Genomic DNA, 21,107 nt, shown 5'->3' on the forward strand with positions numbered 1-21,107 from the left:
TTGTTTTAAAGAAAAAAACACCCCCCCCCCCCCCCATGAATGTGTTTTCTTCATGTAATAAGTAGTAATGAATTAATGTGGGAGAGTTTCTCTTGGCTGGAGGCTTTGCTTCAGGGGATCAGGCTGAAAATGTTCCTTATGCTCAGTTCACCTGCCATTCCTCAGATTTCATCACTGCTAAATAGCTGCTGTGTCATAATTGTTCTGCATTTCTTACTCTCTTTGAATTAGTTGAAAGAAAGAGAGAAACATTGAGAGAAGGAGTGCAAAGAGAGCACAATAGAGTGCTGTGTTGTCATGCCGGTGACTTTACCTGTCTTCTCTAAAGGTGGATGTGTGAATTTTTATTTCAGTCATTCTTTCATTCTCTACTACAGCGGCTGCTTTGAACCTACATGAGTCAGATGAGTGACTAAGAAGTCACATTGAAATGTATTCATCTCTGCCTCTGATGCCACCCTGGCTAACAGTGGGGGGTCCGCTCTAAAAGCTACATGCCTTCCAGCAGGGAGAAACATCTGGGGAACCCTTGTCTCATCATTTCGCAAGGTCCCAGCCAACATAAAGCATACTGTAAATATGTAAATTTACAGTGGGATTCACATTAAAATCTGGGAATCCAAAATTTGATTTAAACCTGAAAATGTTTTAGAAGTATTTCAATGAGATAAGATAAGATAAGTAATGTTAATAAGTAATAAGTAACGCCCAGTCAGATTTGATGTGTGCTTACTGCACGGATATACAGTTTCTCGCTGTTTCAAGACATGCATATTAGCCTTCCTTCTGCTTCTTTGATTTAAAAAGCTTTAAGACTTTATATTGATCTATTTCATGTCCTAATTAGGAGATGATGAGCACATTAAACTTTGTGCCGTGCTGCTTATATTTTCTATCTGATCAAGTGTTTACATGTCCAGTTGAACAGATTAGAAAAGGTAAAAGGGATAGTTCACTGAAAAATTAAAATTACCCCATGATTTGCTCATCCTCAAGCCAACCTAGGTGTATATGACTTTCTTCTTTCAGATAAATACAATCGGAGTTATATTAAAAAATCTCCTGCCTCTTCCAAGCTTTAAAATGGCAGTGAATGGATTTTGAGATTTTACACAAACATATCAGTTCACTTCAGAAGGGCTTTATTAACCCCCTGGAGCCATGTGGAGCACTTTTTAGTCAAATTACGGATTATTAGGGTCCATGTAAGCACAGCTACTGATCATGTAACTAATGTTGCTTCTTCTGTTGAAGCTCGAGATGCTCTTGGATCATCATGCTGGCGAACATGATCACCAGGTTTTAAGCAAACTTGTGGAGTTCATGCAGCTCCAGTGCTTTTCCTTTACAACATAAGAGGGATGATTCAACTACAAGAATATTATGAATATATCTCAAATTCCTATATGTGTTATTTGTGATTTTTGGAGCTCACTGTATATACGAAATATATTGGGTCTTGTCAGTGCCGCATTAAGCCTTTCCGGGGCCCTGGGCTAACAAACCTTTGGGGGCCCCCTACCCTTTCAATTTTGTTTTAAACTCATAGACAGAATTTGAAGCTTTCACACATAAATGAAGGTTATTCCATAGCCTCTGTCCAACTATTGCAAATAGTAAAAGGTAGATAGTATGTTTTCTAGCTGGATGTTGTGCTTACGATCAATAATCACATCTCTGCATTCAACCAAACTGATTTGCAGAAATCAAAACACGAGTCCTGCTCGCTGTGAAGCGGGAGCGACTAGGCGGCAGAGGATTCCGCTTGGTCTTAAAGCCTACGTTCGCAATTCAAACAATGCTTTGGAAAAATAATAATTTATTTGTTATTTGTATGGTCTAGGTGGTCATACGGCGTATGCCTGCAAATACAGGATAAACTGATGCCTTAAATATGGGACGATTCCGTTTAATAAGGAACTGTTGGCAACCCTATAATAAAATGCAAAAGAGAATTTACTCGGGGGCCCCCTAGTGTTCGGGGCCCTGGGCTGCAGCCCATGTTGCCCATTAGGATGACGCGGCCCTGGGTCTTGTGCCTCCTGACCTGCTTATCTGAATAGATGCTGACTGCCTCTAAATCAGTTTTTTTTCCTGAGGTCGGTCTATCCCTCCATCTTTCCCTCTTTCCATTCCATCTTTCCTCCATCTCATTCTCCCACTCCCACCAAGGAAGGAATGCATTGTGTCTGTATGACTCAGACGAAAGAAGAATAAATCTCTATTTTTGTCAGGCTAGTGAAGACAATAAAATGAAATGACAGCGAGAAAGAACGAGGGTGGATCAGATTGGGTTGAGTGAAAGAAAAAATTCCTGTCTGTAGTTTGTAAAAGTTCAGGATGAAGCTTAGCACTTAGCATTAGCGGTTTTGAAAGATTTTTATGACTTAACAATAATAATAATGATGTTTAAGCAGCACTAATTCTGTGTGGGTCATCACCTCCAAAGCCATTTCTCTTTGTCAATTCAATCTTCTCTCTTGGGAAAGAGAAAAATAAGAAGGAGACGGACAGAATGCAGATAGGACAGAACTAGAGACATTAATCAGGAGAAAGTCTTTGGTCTTCAGAGGCAGTGAGTGCTCATCTCTGAGACTGACAGCAGATCATCTGTTCTTCGTATTGTTTTCTCGCCCGTCTCTCAGACGGAGTTTCGTGGGTGTTGCGTCTTGCTGAGCAAATTGAAATCGCCAAGTGGCATAGCTCATGCTAATTGCTCTGTGGAATGTGTAAAGGTTATTGAAGGTTGCTATTGTAAAGCTGTCCACACTTAACAATCACCGTCCGTCCACTACAGTGGTTCAGGCTGTAGGATTGCAGAATGACTAAAGAAGTGTTAAGGCCTGGACACATCAAGCCGACTTCAAAGAACTAGCAGCGATGAAAGCCGACGGTGTTGTTGCCTCGCGTCTGCAGCGTCGGACCAAAAAGCTGCGCTCGAACACACCCCACAGACTACAGCCCAGCCGACGGCAAACTAACACGTGCGTTCTGCGCATGCGTGAGAGGAATTAACGGTCTATATCAGCAGCTATCAATAGTATATATTCGTCATTCAACAGGAGAAACCGAAACAAAGATATACGAGATAAACGCATATATATGAAACGTAAACAAACAGCACTTGCTTACCATTTTGAATATCAGTAATGTTGATAACTTTAATCATTTTAAGCGGGTCATGTAGTTATGAAAACATTCGCATATTAGAATGATTGGGAAAGATCACGTAAAATTTAAACAGCCTTCATTTACGTGCTTGTTTTCATCACTTTCACTTTAATTCTCGGGCACTGACTCGTTCGCTAAACTGAACATCCATTCAGAGCTCTCACTCGCGCCGACGGCCCCGACGCCGATTCAACATGTTGAATCAGGCAAACTGCCGCCGACGTGAGCCCGACCGTCGCTCGCCGTCGGCTTGGTGTGTCCCGGCCTTTATAGTGTAAGCATGATGGTATAAAACTGCACATTTCTTGTCTATTACCACCATCTGCTACTTATACCAACGATGGAAATAAGCACAGAATTGCAAAAGTTGTAGGAGAGCGTTGCTATTGTGTGAATATATTGTATTGCAATAGGTGGCACTTCAATGGCAATGTTAAATCAAGACTAGTTAGCACATACTCTACCGTTTCAAAGTTTGGGATCAGTAAGATTTAATTTTTTTTCTTTTTTTTTGGAAAAAGTGTTTTATTCTCATCAAGGCTGCATTTATTTGATCAAAAATACAGTAAAAAAACAGTAATACTGTCACAATTTTAAATAAGGGCTTTTGGGCTTTCTATTTTAATATACTTTATAGGGTTTTTTTTCAACCAAGATATGTTAAATTGATCAGCATATTAGAATGATTTCTGAAGGGTCATGTGACACTGAAGACTGTAGTAATGGCTGATAAAAATTAAGCTTTGCCATCACAGGAATAAATTGTATTTTAATAGAATTTTGGTGAGCATAAGGCACTTCTTTAGAAATCATTAAAAATCTTACTGATCTCAAACTTTAGTGTATGTAATTGAGATGGTTTAGTAACAATATTTGGTAACACTTTACTTGAAGGGGTGTGCATAAGACTGACATGACACCTTCATAATCATGACATGACTCATGTCATGAATATGAAGGAGGTTTTATGCATGTTTATGACAACTGTCATTAAGTGTCATTCTCTCAGTTATGTAATTTTTAATGCAAATATGACATTATTTGACCTAACCCTACCCCTACCCTTACCCCTAACCATAGCCCATAACAAAGACATCTCAAACAATGTCATCTTTGCATTAAAAATTACATAACTGAGCGAATGACACTTAATAACAGTTGTCATAAACATGCATAAAAAACCTTCATATTCATGACATGTGTCATGTCATGATTATGTAGGTGTCATGTCATGATTATGAAGGTGTAATGTCAGTCTTATGTACACCCCTTCAAGTAAAGTGTAACCCAATATTTCATTATGGTTACGCTTGAATTGATTACAATATAGATGAAAGATAAAACATATACATTTACAGTAATTCTACACAGCATGTATGTAGAATGCTACCTGAGAGTGAGCGAAATGTATACACTTCTTGGCCTATAGCCTTGATCACTATCAGCACCTCTGTGTCCTCATGAATTCCAAATGGCCCTTTTGTTGTGGAAGACAGGTTTGGGACAGGAGAGCAAAGTCTTTGTTGATTTCCAACCCTACACCATGCTTTAGCGGCTCCTCTACGGAGGTGTGCCTGAAAAGATTTGTGTGGATGTTCCGTGCGCATTATCAGAGATGAAACACGTATAGCGCTTTGTTCTGCTACATTGACGTGCCCTTCAAAAAATGTTTGCTCTGTTTTATGTCCGCTTTACTGAAAATGCCAAAACAAATAAACCATCCGTGGCTTCAAGGTCTTATCTGGATGCGTCCCTTGGGATCACCTCGTAACTCTAGCACTCTGTCTGACTGCTCACGGGGGCTCTGAGGTCAGTGGGAAGTGGATTTAAGCGTGACCTTAAACTAGTAAATTGACCTGAGAACAGTCTGGCTCTAAAAGTCACTTACAGAAATGTGTTTGTCTCTGTTATATAAAGTGCGTCCTGATTTCTCTGCTTCCTCACAGTAACTTCTATAAATACACTCTGAAGCCAGGGGCTGCGTATTATAATATTACACCGAGCGTGTGTATGTCAGCGTCCATGTTTATAGTCGCCACCATGCGTCTGGTTTCTATTACTGGCTGTAAACACGCCTCTGAAAGCCACGACTGAGCACAGAGCGCTATTTCCTGTTTTAGCCTCGGCCTTTGCATGATATACTGTTCTGGAGTGTGTGAAATGTGAGCGGTTGTCATGGCGACAGCAAGCCCCGGCCAGGGGAGCGAGAGGAAGGAAGACGTCCGAAGATCTTACATTGAGTGCGTGGTGCTGAAGAACTCACTAAGATGTCTTAAAAAGAGCTGTTTAATTATTTATCCTCTTCGACTCAACACACCGGGCCATTTTACAGTGCAAAGCCAAAAATAAAAAACAGGAGGGAAAGTCTGTGCCTGTCAGCTCTTCATTTTCTTGCATTGCACTGTGGGCATCTGTAAAATGAGTTTTAAAGGGATAGTTCATCCAAAAATGGCATAATGTACTCACACCTATATGTTGTTTAAAATCTGTGTGACTTACTTTCTACGGTAGTATACAAAAGATGAATGGTGACCCGGACCTGTCAAGCTCTAAAGGTGACAAAAAGCTAAATTAAAGGAATTGTTCACTCAAAAATGCAACATTTGCTGAACATGTACTCACACTCAGGCCATCCAAGATGTAGATGAGTTTGTTTCTTCATCAAAACAGATTTGGAGAAATTTTGCTTTACATCACAGTGAATGGGAGTCTAAACAGCTGATAAAATCATCACAGTAATCCACAAGTGATCCATACGACTTTAGTCCATCAATTAATGTTTTGTACAGAGAAAGCTGTGTGTTTGTAATAAACAAATCCATCAGGGTGTTTTTAACTTCAAATCATTGCTTCAGGCTAAAATACGAGTCCTCTATCCTGATATTGCTTTCTACATTGGTAAGTAAGTGATGCAATGCTAAATTCCTTCAGATCTGTTCTCATCATCTTGGATGGTCTGAGGGCGAGTAAATGTTTAGCAAATTTAAATTTTTGGGTGAACTGTTGCTTTAAATTAGTCCATACACTTTGTGCACTATAAAGTCTCATGTTTTTTTAAGAGGTGAAATTAGCCGTAAATAAATTCTAAAATTATTCCTGTCAGTTTTCAGATGAAGAAAATTTTCCGATTTTAAAATGTAAAATCTATTTTACATTTTTCTTGCCAGATAGCTTTGTGACAGTTCAAAATCAAATTAAAAATGATTTTAAATCAACTGAAAAAATATGAGATTAATATTTTGCCAAAAATATGCCAAATAACATTTTGTTATGTTACATGTATCAAATTAAAATGTGCAGTTTTCAAAATAAAATCTTTTGAGATTTTCATGTACTAACAATTTATGTTTTTGTCTGTTCTTTACACAAAAAATACTTAAAATACAATGCACAACTCACATATACGCTCTACTGTTATGGTGCTTTTTGTCATTTTTGGAGCTTGATAGCCTCTGATCACTCTTCACTTTTTCATTTTATGGAAAAAAGCGGCTTGAGCATCTCATTTTGTCATCTGTGGAAATAAGAGCATTGGAAGGGGTTTGGAATGACATGTGAGTGGGTAAATATCATTGTGAGTGGGTGCACTACCCTTTTAAAGATGTGAAGGAGAGGATTGTCCAGTATGTGTGTATTTGTGTTTAGCAGGACTAGCAGAGGGGGGAGGACAGAACAAGCGCGCTCTACTGTTTTAAGCTCTACTTGTGCGTGCGGAGGCCATTAGAGGCTCATAAAACACACAGACGCTAGTGGCTTATCTGCTGGGTTGTGGAGGGCAGCATGAGGACAGGGTCATTATGAGAAGGGCGTGTCCCAGAGGGGACGAGACTGACTGGTGTCCACACACGTCGAGTGTCTCCGTAGTGTTTGATCCCGTTCGGCTGATGTGTGTTTGGCTCCGCCACACCGCCCACAATCCTTGTTTGGGGATTTAAAGACAGAAGGGGGGAGAAGAAGAACTGTTTGAGTGGACGCTGTTGTAGCAGCGGCTTTTCATGCTCCACTAGCATGTATCGACATGCACCAAAGTAAAGAGAGAAAACAACACAACTCCCTCCTGTGGGGTACCGCTGGGTAACTTAACACCCCACACTCAAAACAAAAACTGAGCTGATTTTGGAGTACTGATGGTTGGCTAATTTGCCCACCCAAGTGTGTATGTGTGTGTTTCGGATCTAGCTTGTGGCAAAGAATTTGCTGAAGCTGTTTCTTTCCTTTTAGGACATCAAAAAAAATATATAATATGTATATATATATATATAGAGAGAGAGAGGCTTAAATTTAAGATTGATGTATTTAAATTGCATATTAAAATTCACACCATTTTAGCACAATATTTGACAGATTTATCAATCATACTTACAGTAAATAAAACATGTAAGCACTTATTTAAATAATCATAATTAAAAAATTAATTTATTCAAATTGCTTAGAATCAACATAAATCTGTTCATTGTGAAAAAACTTTAGTTAAAAAGTATGGCTAAAATATTGTTTAAATATGGCTAGCTGTTGAACAAGTAATATTCAGTTAGTTTTAATATATGTGAGATTGGAGAGAGAGAGGCTTAAATTTAAGATTGATGTATTTAAATTGCATATTAAAATTCACACCATTTTAGCACAATATTTGACAGATTTATCAATCATACTTACAGTAATAAAACATGTAAGCACTTATTTAAATAATCATAATTAAAAAAATTAATTTATTCAAATTGCTTAGAATCAACATAAATCTGTTCATTGTGAAAAAACTTTAGTTAAAAAGTATGGCTAAAATATTGTTTAAATATGGCTAGCTGTTGAACAAGTAATATTCAGTTAGTTTTAATATATGTGAGATTGAAGCAAATTGGATTTATTGATGATAATTACTGTATATAAACCTGGTTATATAACTCAGTTAGGCTATTAGTACTATCACAGAACCTGTTTCTTAAGCGTTTCTTATCTGTTTTTTACTTTGTTGTTTTGTTAAAGGGGTCCTATTATGCTCTATTGCAAAGTCTTGATTTTGTTTTGGGGGTGTACTAGAACAGGCTCTCATACTAGGTTGTTCGAAGAACACATTATTTTTCACATATTTTACATTATTACAACACCTCTCTCCCCAGTCTGGCATGAACGGCTCGAATAGTTCCTGTATCAAATGAAGGCCCGCCTTCTGAAACACGAAATGTGCTGTGATTGGTTAGCTGGGCCAGTGTGTGTTGTGATTGGCAGCACTCGGCGGCTGGTCGGGAAATGTCATGCCCCTTACCATAGCCGCCTGCGAGCTTCAGTGTAAATATTGCATCAATATCAAATCAATTTGAGTGCGATTTAAACCCGGATGATTGTAAGCACTCTAAGTTTGTCTGCCTTGGGAAAACTAGCGTGTGTCCTACATAGTGATAACACTCATTGCCTTCTCTAGTGCAGCTCAACCAGGTCTAGTCCCATTCATCAATCTTGATGATATCCGGAAAATATGCATTGTAGTCCAAACGAGTCGTTCATTGTAGTTTTTGAAAAGTGATTTCTGTTAAATAAAATATCTCCTTTTGAAGTGGACTTTGAGCTTTGTAACTTTGCAGATCTTTTTTATGCTCAAACAGCAACATTACAGAATAACTAAAGTTGAAAAAGTGAAAAAGCATAATAGGACCCCTTTAACACTGTGTAATATTGTGTTGAGTGTATAAAAGTACAGCTATATCATTTTTTGTTGTTTTAGGTACAATAATAACACAATATTATATATTTTTAAAAGTTTTTTTTAAACAATTTTTAAAAAGACCTCAAAAATATATTCATACATCTAAAAGATGTATAGAAGAACACAAAATTTATTTTTATTGACTTTTTTATTTTTATTGACTGCTACATTGCTGAACCATTATTGAAGTTCTTTTTTGTAGTTTATATTATAATATAAACCTCGAAGCCAGGCAAATATAAATATTTATATTTTTCTGATTGCATTCTCACCTTGCATTGTATTGATAAAGGGGCATAAAGGCCAAAACAAAATAAATAATATTTCATAGTCCATAGGATTAGCTACTGTAGGTAAGCATTTGTGTACATTAGCGTGTTGAAGGGTATATTTAGGCAAGGGGTGGAGTAGGACTACAGTGAAATATCTCTGACAGCTAGGTGGCCCCGTTACCAGTGACAGAGCAAGATTCATTTAGCAGCTAATGTGCCAACTGTAAGCCCTTAATCTCGGAGCACTCCCGAGGCCTACGCACCACCGCGGGGCCTGAGGCGGGCACCTGAGGGAAATTACTGACTTCTCTCAGAATTAGAGCAATTTCTGCATATCAACACGGACCACGTGACGGCACCCACACAAACACGCTCTTCGTGTTTATTCATCACCGTAACATCGAATGCCTCCGAGCTTAGTTTATAGCAGTACAGTAGAGTCGACGCCTTTGAGGCGACCCGCTCTAGATACAGAAGTCGCTTTAATCTTATGAAAATGAAGAGGCAGGACACCCAAAAACTGTACGTTTTTCAGTTTTTAGCTCGCAGTAGTTTTTAAAAGCACTCGGATTTAAAAGCGTTATGTGTGTGTGTACTATAGATTTCGCCCACTGAAACAAAAACAACACTAGCTTTAGGAGTCTGACTGGGTTTATAGCCCCCCTTCTCAAGTATTTCTGCCCCTCTCTGTCTTTTTCTCTCTCTTTCTCAGACTGTTTTCCTCCCTCAGCCTCTGATATCCAACAGCTATGATCTGTTTGCCAACACGGTGTATTTTGGGAAGGAATTTCGTGTTATTAACTGCACAATTAGACTTAGTGGTTGCTGCAAACAAACAAATCCCCATCCACATCATTATAAAAATGGTAATTGACCTTTCACAGGGGTTTGTGATTTTTTTTCTCCCCCAGATGGAGGGATTATCCTCTACTATGGCTCAGTGCTTAACTGGGACAGCTGCTTTTGTGGATTCAAATCTGATGATCTATGCAATCGATTCTATGTAGCCATTGCAACATGAAAAAGTAAAAAGAAAGGTTCTTTATTGGCATTTATAGTTCCATGGAACCTTACACTGTACAAAAAGTTCTTTATAGTAGAAAAAGGTTCTTCTGATTTTGAAAAGTTTTTTTTCACAATAAGAACATTAGTTGTTTTAAGGCAAGACACTACAGGCAAAAACTTTTTTTTTCCAAGCACTGGTTTCACTTTTCATGATGTTTCTTTTTAGTGGAAAGAAAACATGCAAAATATACTTTCAGTTAGTTTATTTATTTATTTATTGGACTTTTTCTATTTGTGTCTGTAGATTTCAGTTATAATACACATCTTTAAAGGCTATTTTCTCAAAATGATCTTTTTCAGATCAGAAATCTCCACTTTAGTAGTATTTACACTCAACTTTACAGTTGTATTCCTATCTATATTCTGAAGGTTTTTACAGATAGGTTTGTTCATATACAGAATAAGTTGTCTGCTTTTGTACAACATTTATTTCCTAAAAACATGGTGAAAATGATTTTTTATGGATGTTCACAGCATTTTCCGATTCATGATAATTAGAGATATCAAAAATCCCTTCTGTAAAAACCTTGACTCTAATATGTCAACAAAATGAAACAAGAATTCTGAACCTGCCTTGTGTTCACACTTCTGTTCTAAAAATGTATGCAAATTAGTGCATATTTAATCAGAGAATGTCTCATTTGCATATTTACACAAAATATTTCAGAAAACAAAAATTAATCAATTAATGTAATTAATCAGCTAGTATGGTATGATGAAAGTACGGTGATATCTATTAGTTAGATTTTTTGGTTACACTTTATTTTAAGGTGTCCTTGTTACAGTCTAATTATACATTTAAGTACTGAGTAATATTAATTAACTACATGTATTTACTTATATGGTTAGGGTTAGGATTAGGGGTTTGGCTCAGGGTTACTTGCATGTAATTATGCATAATTTATTGTTATTATAATAGTAAGTACATGTAACGTGTTACAAGGACACCTTAAAATAAAGTGTTACCGATTTTTTTTTACCCTCTTCTATGGCATCGCTCTGAAAACACTCTTTTAGAACCTTTGGCATAGTATACCAAAATTGAAAATTCTGTTCCCAAAATTCTGAAAATGTTGGTTCTCATTGACTTCCATTGTATGGAAACTATTTAAAAAGTACTATTGAAGTCAATTGCTACCCGCAACTGTTTTATTACCAACATTCTTCAGAATATCTAATTTTGTGTTTAACAGAAGAAAGAAATGCATACAGCTTTGGAACTGCATGTGGGTGACTAAATGATGACAGAATTTCCATTTTTGGGTAGACTATCCCTTTAAGAGTGTGGCGAGACCCAGCATAGTGAAATGACTTGATTTGTTTTGTTTTCAAACTTGCATACCTCAACTTGACCTCAACTACAGGTTTATTTGTAAAAACGCTGGTTGTGTTTGAAGACGTGCCACTTAAAAATGCTTACCCCGGGGCTCTGACGTGGTGCGAGGCGTTGTTTAGTTTGCATGCCTGACAACGTGTGCTAAAATCTCATCAGAGCCTAGCACTTAAATGAACGCTGGGTCTCCACCCTGTGAATAATAGATATTCTTCAAGCACTTCAACATGTTCATTTGTCTGAAGAATCAAAGGAGAGCTCACACGCCGAGCATTCAAAACATGCGCTGGCATCCCGCCCGCCTCTGTTTTACGCAGCCGGCGCTGACTTAAAAAGAGCGTTCGTTTGCTCGCATCTGCTTTCTGTCAGCGGGAGCGTTGCGTAACATTGAGACTCTGTGCGTTGTTTATCTTTGCGGCCTGACCTTGCTCCTGGTCACCGGGGTGAGAGGCGGGATCCGAGTCAAAGGCGAACACTCAGATGTCGGTCTGGGTTGCCATGGCAGCCTGGTAAATAGTTGTGAAGCAGCGAGCGGAAGATTAGTCCCTTGTCACTGTGTGACCTACAAAGGGCCCTTCGATCTCTGCCAGTGTACTGACAGCAACTCCTCCTGAAATGCTATCCTTGAACGGCGTTTTGGTTGGATTCGGTTCTGTGCCGTGGCAGTCGCTGCGGCTCTATGAACAAAAAGGCATCTGCTGTCGAACTCGGTTTCTGTCTCTCAAGGCTTTATGCGAATGATGTATGCGCTAGCCATCTCGCGAGTGTGTATTGGGGCTTTTATTTGGCCGTGAAAGGCAGAAGGACTTCTCATAGCAACCCGGGAATCCATCAGCACAGCCGAGTGCTCTCTGTTGCGTGTAGGAGAATTGTTTAAGACGCCGGCATCGTTTTGCACTGCTATTCCTGCCTCAATGCCTCAAGATAGCAGTGTATCACTTGACTGCTCCTTCCTTTTAATTCCGACTAATGCTGACATTTATCACGCTGCAACTATTCGAGCTGAAAACCGATCCCCTCAAATCCAATATACTTCCTATAGTTCGTCTGGGAAAAGAATTAAGCTAAATGCATGGGCTTTATTGCTCAACAGCAGGCGCCAAGTTTACAGAACAAGGAATTTGTCATCTGCATTACTCGTCGCCTTTCCTCTTCCTTTCAGTGTCTGTCTGTGTGTTTATCTGTCTTTATCTCTTTTCTCACTGTGTCTCGCTCATTATACCTTGGAGGAGTGATTCCAGAGGATGCAGTATTAGATTAAATGAGCAGGCATGTAAATGCTTGTTTCTCAGGCGCATTTCTACAAAGCTGTAGTGACCATAAAGTCTTGCTGGTGTTAATCTGTATTCTTTTTTACTCACTGAATTGGATATTTATGGCTCAGACATTCCTAGAGCTGATTTTAAATCAGGCGATATATGTTTGGCTCAGTTTTTAGTCTTGGAATAAGAGATTTCCATATGGCTCCCAAATGAGTTCAGCACCAGAACAAAAGAAAATGAAGACAGGAATTGGTGCATTTTATTTTATTTGGCTCCAGATTGCCTGCCTTTTTTGGTAATTTTTGTGACTGCTTAACCCTAATACAGTGCGACTTTTGTTTTTCTCTCTTTTTACACAAAAGAACATTTATTTAAAGGAATTATTTTTAGAATTTACTTACAATTTTAATTTTGAAATTTAACAATAATACATTTAGACATTTTAAATAATAGTACAATTAATATTTTGTATTTATTAATTGATATTAAATTGTTCAGAAAAATGTACCTCACAAACTCTGTTGTGTAGTTCAAAGACTAAAATTATATAAATAATATGGACTGCTTTTATGGAACTTCTATGATTTTTTTTCAGAAAGTCCTATTTGTAGGTTGAGGATGAGTAAATTATGACAGAATTTTTATTTTTGGGAATATGGTAGTGCTTTTACTTCAAATGAAAATGTTGTCATCATTTACTCACCCTCATGTGGTTCCAAACCTGTATACGTTTCTTTCTTATGTTGTATGTACAAAAGAAGATATTCTGAAGAACCAAACAGTTGTTGGTCACCATTGACTTCCATAGTAGGGAAAGAAATACCATGAAAGTCAATGAGGACCATCAACTGTTTGATTACCAGCATTCTTCAAAATATCTTCTATGTTCAACATAAGAAAGAAACTCATACAGGTTTGGAACGGCATGAGGGTGAATAAATGCTGACAAAATTTTCAGCATTGAACTCTCCCTTTAAAAGACAATTGACTATTTTTTTTTATTGTAAGCCATCTCAGATTATTATGCTGGATTGATACTAATACACAAATAAACACTGTTCGTTTTGGGTCGGTCTCTATTGTGTTGCACAAAAACAGCCAAAAAGCTGAGGATTTTCTCACTATATCAAACTCGGATACAAGTCAAGCTTTTGGTCGGTCATTCTATATGGCCTCTGACCTTGCTTACTTGAACCTGTTCATACAGAAGTGTGCAGCTGAATACAAAAGCTCCTTCAGTACACCTCCTCCTCCACTGGTGTTTATACAGAAGAAGCCCAGTGGCCATAGAGCCCATGTGCGGAGGCTGATTCTTGAGAGGATGTGGAGTCCCTGCTGTTTGGCTTTTGTGAGAAAAGAAGCGCTCGCTCTACAGAAGCAGTGGTGCGTGTCATAGGCCCGAATGTACAAATCACGCAGCCCCCAGCTGTATTGTGAGAAAACAATGGCCAAAAGCACTCTCGCCCTGAAACTCTTTGTATAAGCAGCGTTTTTAAGGTACTTCTTACTGAATGTGTAGTTTGCCCAAGGAGGAGTCCTGTCAGGACGGCTCATTTACAGATTGACTGCTGTGAACAGTATTGTGCATTAGGGCCGCCGTTTCCAGGGCCATCTGCCACCGACATTAATACGCTTGAGAGGAAGGCCGAGAGCTGATAGCATTTGTGTGCTGACTGCCTCTGCAGTGGCCCTGTGAGAGCACCAGGACACCTTCCCATGGGCATCATGCCGCCCAATCACTGCTAATGTTTGCACAGCTCGCGTGTGTGCCCAGCTTCCTGGAAGTCACCGTCCACGGTACTTTATTTATTACCTGCTGTCGCATAATGCCACATAGAAAATCTCGGTCAATGGCGCATTCATTTGCCATCACAGATCTGTATTTCTTTTCTATTGAGCCAGCAAACACTTTTTCGCCTTTGTTTCACAGCTCTCATCCACATAAAAGAGGGAACATCCCCAGGCACAAAAGCCTCACTGGCTTCCTTCCTGATGTGGCTGCACTGTGAATGCGCTTTGCTTTTGTGTCCTGCTGTTGTTTCTGATGCCTGGATGGATGGCTTGACATGAACCGCCCACAATGGGGCGAGATCATTAGCAATTCAGTTTGCTAGCCCATCCACGCTAATTGGTGGAGAGCCGCACATCTCTGTCAATTCTCATTGTGCACTCGGTTAGCTGGGACGGCCTCTGTCACAGGGCATCGCTTCACCTTGTTATGGCAGTGTGTTCCCTCAGGGTGGAGAGGCGGGTGAAGAGGGCACCCAGCCAGCCCAGATGTTCCTTTCGGCTTCGCAGCCGCATCTCGTTGTCACCTAGTTGAGTTCCGTGACTATGGCATACATAGGGGGACCGGTTGCCTAGGCAACAATGCTCCCGCCTAATGGCCAGATCAGTGTGCTGGATTCTGAATGGATGGTTATTTTATCCTTTTTTTGTGTTTGCCATCTGCTACCAGTCCAGGTTCGTTTTCCAGATGGAGCTATATGTTGCCCCGTACTTGGACTGAGAGAAGGGCAGCGGCCATTAGGTTTGTCTGACTGCAGCGCCAAAATTGTGGTTAACCCTGGTTAACCCTCATTAAAAGAGGATGCTGCACTGATTCACATAACGGGGATGCATGAAAGTTTTTTGGATGCGGAGTGTGACCTCCATGAAAAAGGCCTATGTAATAAAGAGAATAATACATATTTATTACATTTTATAATAAATATTTGTTAAAGGGTTAGTTCACCCAAAAATGAAAATTCTGTCATTAATTACTCACCCTCGTGTTGTTCCAAACCCGTAAGACCTTCGTTCATCTTCGGAACACAATTTAAGATATTTTGGATGAAGTCTGAGGGCTCTCTGACCCTGCATAGACAGCAAGGTAACTACCACGTTCAAGGTCCAGAAAAGTACCAAGATGATCGACAAAGTAGTCCGTGTGACATCAGTGGTTCAACTGTAAAGTTACGAAGCTACGAGAATACTTTTTGCGCAAAGAAAACAAAAATAACGACTTTATTCCACATTTTCGAGCCGTCATATTTCATAAAAAATATCTTAAATTGTGTTCCAAAGATGAACGAAGGTCTTACGGGTTTCGAACAACACAAGGGTGAGTAATTAATGACAGAATTTTCATTTTTGGGTGAACTAACCCTTTAAAGTGTGCGTGTGTGTGTGTGTGTGATATTGTGTAATTGTATTCTTCTTCTTGACATACTTCTCATATTTTAATGGTTTAATCTGACTTGTCAATTGTTTTTTTGTTTAGTTTTTTTTAAGAAGGTCACTTGTTACATGTAGCATTATCAGCATTTTATTGGACAATGCAAGGAATCAAATAACAGACCGCTTCCTTGTAAAATCAAGTGATCGATTTACGAGACCTGGCAAAAAAAAAATTCAAAAATGGCAAAAAAAAATCAAAATTCAAAAATGTTTAAAGGGTTAGTTCACCTAAAAATTAAAATTCTCTCATTAATTACTCATCCTCATGTCGTTCCAAACCCGGCCGTAAGACCTACATTCATCTTTGGAACACTAATTAAGATATTTTAAATGAAATCCGAGAGCTTTCTGACCCTGCTTACACTCTTAAAAATAAAGGTGCTTAAAAGGTTCTTCACAGCGATGCCATAGAAGAACCATTTTTGTTTCCACAAAGAACCATTCAGTCAAATCTGAATTATAATATGAAGAAACTTATTTCGCCACAAAGAACATTTTGTTAAACAGAAAGGTTCTTTATGGAACCATTTAGACAAAAAAGGTTGTTCTATGGCATCGTGAAGCACCTTTATTTTTAAGAGTGTAGACAGCAACAGAACTAACATGTTCAAGGCCCAGAAAGGTTGTAAGGACATCGATAAAATAGTCCATGTGACATCAGTGATTCAACCGAAATTAATGAAGCGAGAATACTTTTTGTGCGCAAAGAAAACAAAAATAATGACTTTATTCAATATTTCTTCTCTTCTATGTCAGTCTTCGATGCACGTTCACCATGACTCATGAAAGCTCGCAGATTTCATCAAAAATATTTTAATTTGTGTTCTGAAGATGAACGAAGGTCTTACGGATTTCGACCGACATGAGGGTGAGAATTGATGACAGAATTTTCATTTTTGGCAGAACTAACCCTTTCATTCAGATGCAGCACAATTCTTGTTTTCTGTTTTTTGTCTGGGTTACTTTCATCTCCCATTATGAGTAAACCAGAAAAGCCATAATCATCTATTGGGTTTATGGTTATGCTTCATGATTGAATATAGAAATCTTGACAATATTTTCACTCTTAGAAAAATTTTTGAAAAAAGATTTTCTAAAAGCCAGCCTAACAGATTATTTCAGACAGCTCTTGTCTGTTTGAGACTATTTGAAACTATAAGGGAAATTTCATCTTTGCAGCATCAACAACTGGAGTTTAATGCTTAAACATGGTGTGGTGCTTTTGAATGGATTTTGTATGTCTGCTGTTATACATGATGAATGGAGGATTGTTTACATTGTGTATTTTTGCTCCCATATGCTTTCAGGTAGCGTTTGTATTAATGCGCATTATCTGTGTTCTCTCCTCAGTCCCTCAGGGAGTGATTCAGAACGGAGCTCGAATGATGAGCCAGGGCCTCTTCCCAGGAATCCGACCCCTTCCCATCAACCCCATTGTCAGCAGGACAGCCGCTGTCAGGTCAGTCCTGTCCCTCTGGTCACTTTCAGCCCATTTCCCGACTCATTACATGATTGACAGGTTTATCAGCCAATCAGAATCATGCTTACACTGCAGTGCTTTGGCTCATATCTTACCTCTCCCTTTGACTCTCTTAAGTCTGGCTGCTGTGTTCCTCACATTTCATTAGATCAGAGCAGCCAGGTCATTGCAGACATCAGCGCAAAGTCCTATCCGGACTAAGGCCCCACTCTTTTAAACAAAATTCAAAACCTCCATAAAACTGTTTTAAAAGTTGTGAAAAGACTTCTTCAGAATCATTTAATCATCATAAATGAAAGGGAATAAAACATCGTTTTTGCATATATGTAATGAGAGTTGCATACAATATTTAGGATTTGTAGAACAATTAATATTTTTGGCACTGGACATCATTTTAATGACAATTAAGCACATTTCCCCCTACTTTCCTTTCTTCATTGTGGTGGTCAATTTACTTAAAAAAAAATTATGTAGCTTGTATTGTCTGTATATATATATATATATATATATACACATACAGTGGGGAAAAAAAGTATTTAGTCAGCCACCAATTGTGCAAGTTCTCCCACTTAAAAAGATGAGAGAGGATATCTAAAATAACAAATAACATTTATTGCAACACAACCATGAAAATTACTTATGAAGACAATGTCCTGATGATGCTAAAATAAATTTTCTTATTTATTCCTTTTGAATTTGTAGTGAAATATGACTCAGACATGTTTGTTTGCTCTAAGATTTATTATTTTGTTAGCATAAAACAAAAGCCTAGACCTGATAAATATCTCTGATTACCTCTGGGATGAAAAGAGCATTCAGGTCTGCTCATGCTCTCAATTGCTGTATGATGCACATATCGTGCAGTGACAGGCTGCATACAGTCCAAAGAGTAAAACAGCCTCTTTGCCTCTTTAAAATGAGTGACACTGCATTTAGGCATTAATTATTGAAGCAGTTTCTTTAGCCTGCTGTGCTGTGGCTATAATTTATGAGTCGTAAATGCACATATGAGACAGGAAGTGGAAAAGCTCTTAGGATTATTTTTCGAACCACAGAGGGAGTTTTAACATATCTGCAAAGCGCGGCAGGATGTTCTTTGTCACTTAGAGCTGCTGCTATATAAACTGTGACCAGAAGCACAAAACAAGCATCACTTAAAAGACACTTCATTACTGTTTCTGAGGGTAAGAGGCATAAATAGAGCTCAACTGTCTTTATTTGCCATTTTTCATCATATTATTTTAGCCAAAAGTGGAGAGTTTTGTAATCCACCAATTGATTTGCTTTTTAATGATGTTGTTGGCCAACTGAAGAGGTGCTTCAAAGCTCAAGTGTGTTTTAGAGACAAATGTTTAATTGTTTTTAACATTTAAGGATGAGGCGCTTGGAGGCTGCAGTGCTTACCAGCACATAGCACAAATTTAAATAAAAAGAGGTGGTTTTAAAAAAGAAATTAAGCAGCACAACTGTTTTTCATATTGATAATGATAAGAAATGTTTCTTGAGTACTAAATTGGCATATTAAACTGATTTCTGAAGGATCATGTGAGGCTGAAGATTGGAGGAATGATGCTGAAATTCAGCTTTGCATCACAGGAATAAATTACATTTTCATACATATATTCAAATAGAAAGCAATTATTTTAAATTGCAATAATATTTCACAATATTACTGTATTTTTGATCAAATAAATGAAGCATTGGTGAGACTTTTTCAAAAACATTTTGAAAGGTAGTGTATGTACATATGATTGTTCATTTCTTTTTTTCTTTTCTTTTGATTTTAGGTGAAATATTACCTAGGCATATTCTTGACAGATTTTGTGTTTTAGATTTACTCACTTTATATAATAACAAATGGGGTGAATTTATTCATGTGTTCCAGAGGTTGTTGCCATCTGTGCAAAAAACTGCGAAACAGTACAGAGTGTCCATGTTACACATATTATTTTAATTAACTGCTATAGTAGTATAATTACAAGCAGCTCCACAAAATAATTACACACTAAGTGCATGTAGTTCATTTGTTTTACTCAGCACTTACACAGTACAACAGGAACAGCATGTGTGCACTTGCACTAATGCATCTCTCGTCTGTGTTAATAGGTCAGTACTCGGATACAGAATAACCAGTGATGGCGAGCCCACCTGTAACTCTCCACTGTTCAGCAGCGACCCCAAGGATGACCACACCTACAGTTTTGCCAAATCTTCCAGCTCGGATGTCGAAGAAGAGGCCCACTGCGATGGAAGCGAGGTGAGCTTCCACGCCAACGAGGCCGGCAGCGATGCCGAGGAGGACGACAAGAGCAAAATCAAGAAGGAGCCCAAGGAATGGTCCGTGGATGCCCTCGCTCTGGCCCAGCACAAGAAATGGCAACATTTGACGAAAGTCAAACAGAGAGTGGCCAGTGACACTCTTCCTCTAAAAAAGAGGCGCACGGAGAAGCCTCCGGAAAGTGACGACGAGGAGATGAAGGAGGCGGCCGGATCCTTGCTTCATTTGGCGGGAGTCAGGGCCTGTTTGAACAATATCACCAACCGGACGGCAAAGGGGCAGAAAGAGCAAAAATAATGAACTGACTGTATTATAAAGAGAGAAAAAAACATCACTTTGAATAGAATTTACTATTTTTTTCCAGGACATCAGGTGAATTCTACTGATTTGTGGCAATATCAACAATCACTTTGTTTTCCTATTTTTATAGGTAACATTTTACAGAGGGTTCCTTGTTTTAGTTCACTTTTAGTTCATTTTATTGTGATTTCTTTTTTAATCTACGGAGATTGAAGCCATAGCCTTCCCTTTTTAAGATATTCAGTAAAGCATTTCATTCGACTGAGAAAAAAGTGATAGTAAAAATTGTCCTGCCCCATTGTCATAGTTAAAGGGACAGTTCACCCCAAAATTTAAATTCTGTCATCATTTACCCACCCTCATTTCAAATCCATAAGACTTTCGTTCATCTTTGGAACACAGTTTTGTTTTACACAAATTAAATTCAATCAAATCTGAAAGATTTCTGTCCCTCCACTGAAAGTCTATTCAACCAAAACTTGAATAGATCGTTCAAAAGAAAAAAAATCCACATAAATTAAGTGGTTTATTCCAAGTCTTGCTTTATATGATGAACATATTTAATTTTGGCTTTTATTCACATACACATTAAGCAAACAGCAAACAGAAGCTCAAGCATACTTGCTTGACACGCAAGAACCTATGAGGTTCTTGATTGTGTTTCTTCGGGAGACTTGGATTAAACCACTTGTTTGTTTTTTTTTGTCTTTATGAACGTTTTGAAACGTGAGAGTTTTGGCTGAATTGAAAAGACTTTCAATTGGACAGAAATCACTCACATTTCATTAAAAATATCTTCATTTGTGTTCCAAAGATGAGTCTTTGGGTTTGGAACCACATAAGGGTGAATAAAGGATGACAGAATTGTAATTTTGGGGAGAACTAATCCTTTAAAAACATGACAAAAAATTGTGTTCTGCAGCATGTTCTGCAGTCAGAGTAGTTCTCGAGTTAGTGATAATTATGGGTTATAGTAATCTCTGCTGTAATATAAGATGTTTTAGAAGCACAGGGCAGTGCCAAAGA

General features: G+C 38.3%; 1 protein-coding gene across 4 annotated transcripts in view; it reads left to right on the forward strand.

Moving 5' to 3' along the window:
- LOC107583483 (forkhead box protein N3-like) overlaps positions 1-20,102 on the forward strand; it is a 116,572-nt gene extending 96,470 nt beyond the window's left edge. For all 4 annotated transcript variants that reach the window (XM_016269692.1, XM_016269691.1, XM_016269694.1 and 1 more), the window contains exons 5-6: positions 17,374-17,482; positions 19,610-20,102. In XM_016269692.1, coding sequence (XP_016125178.1) covers positions 17,374-17,482; positions 19,610-20,078 — 578 coding nt within the window. In that variant the 3' untranslated portion in view covers positions 20,079-20,102. The remainder of the gene's footprint in view (positions 1-17,373; positions 17,483-19,609) is intronic.
- The last annotated feature ends 1,005 nt before the right edge of the window (positions 20,103-21,107 follow it).

Source organism: Sinocyclocheilus grahami, unplaced genomic scaffold, assembly GCF_001515645.1.
Source record: "Sinocyclocheilus grahami isolate Dianchi unplaced genomic scaffold, SAMN03320097.WGS_v1.1 scaffold54.1, whole genome shotgun sequence".
Lineage (NCBI taxonomy): Eukaryota > Metazoa > Chordata > Actinopteri > Cypriniformes > Cyprinidae > Sinocyclocheilus > Sinocyclocheilus grahami.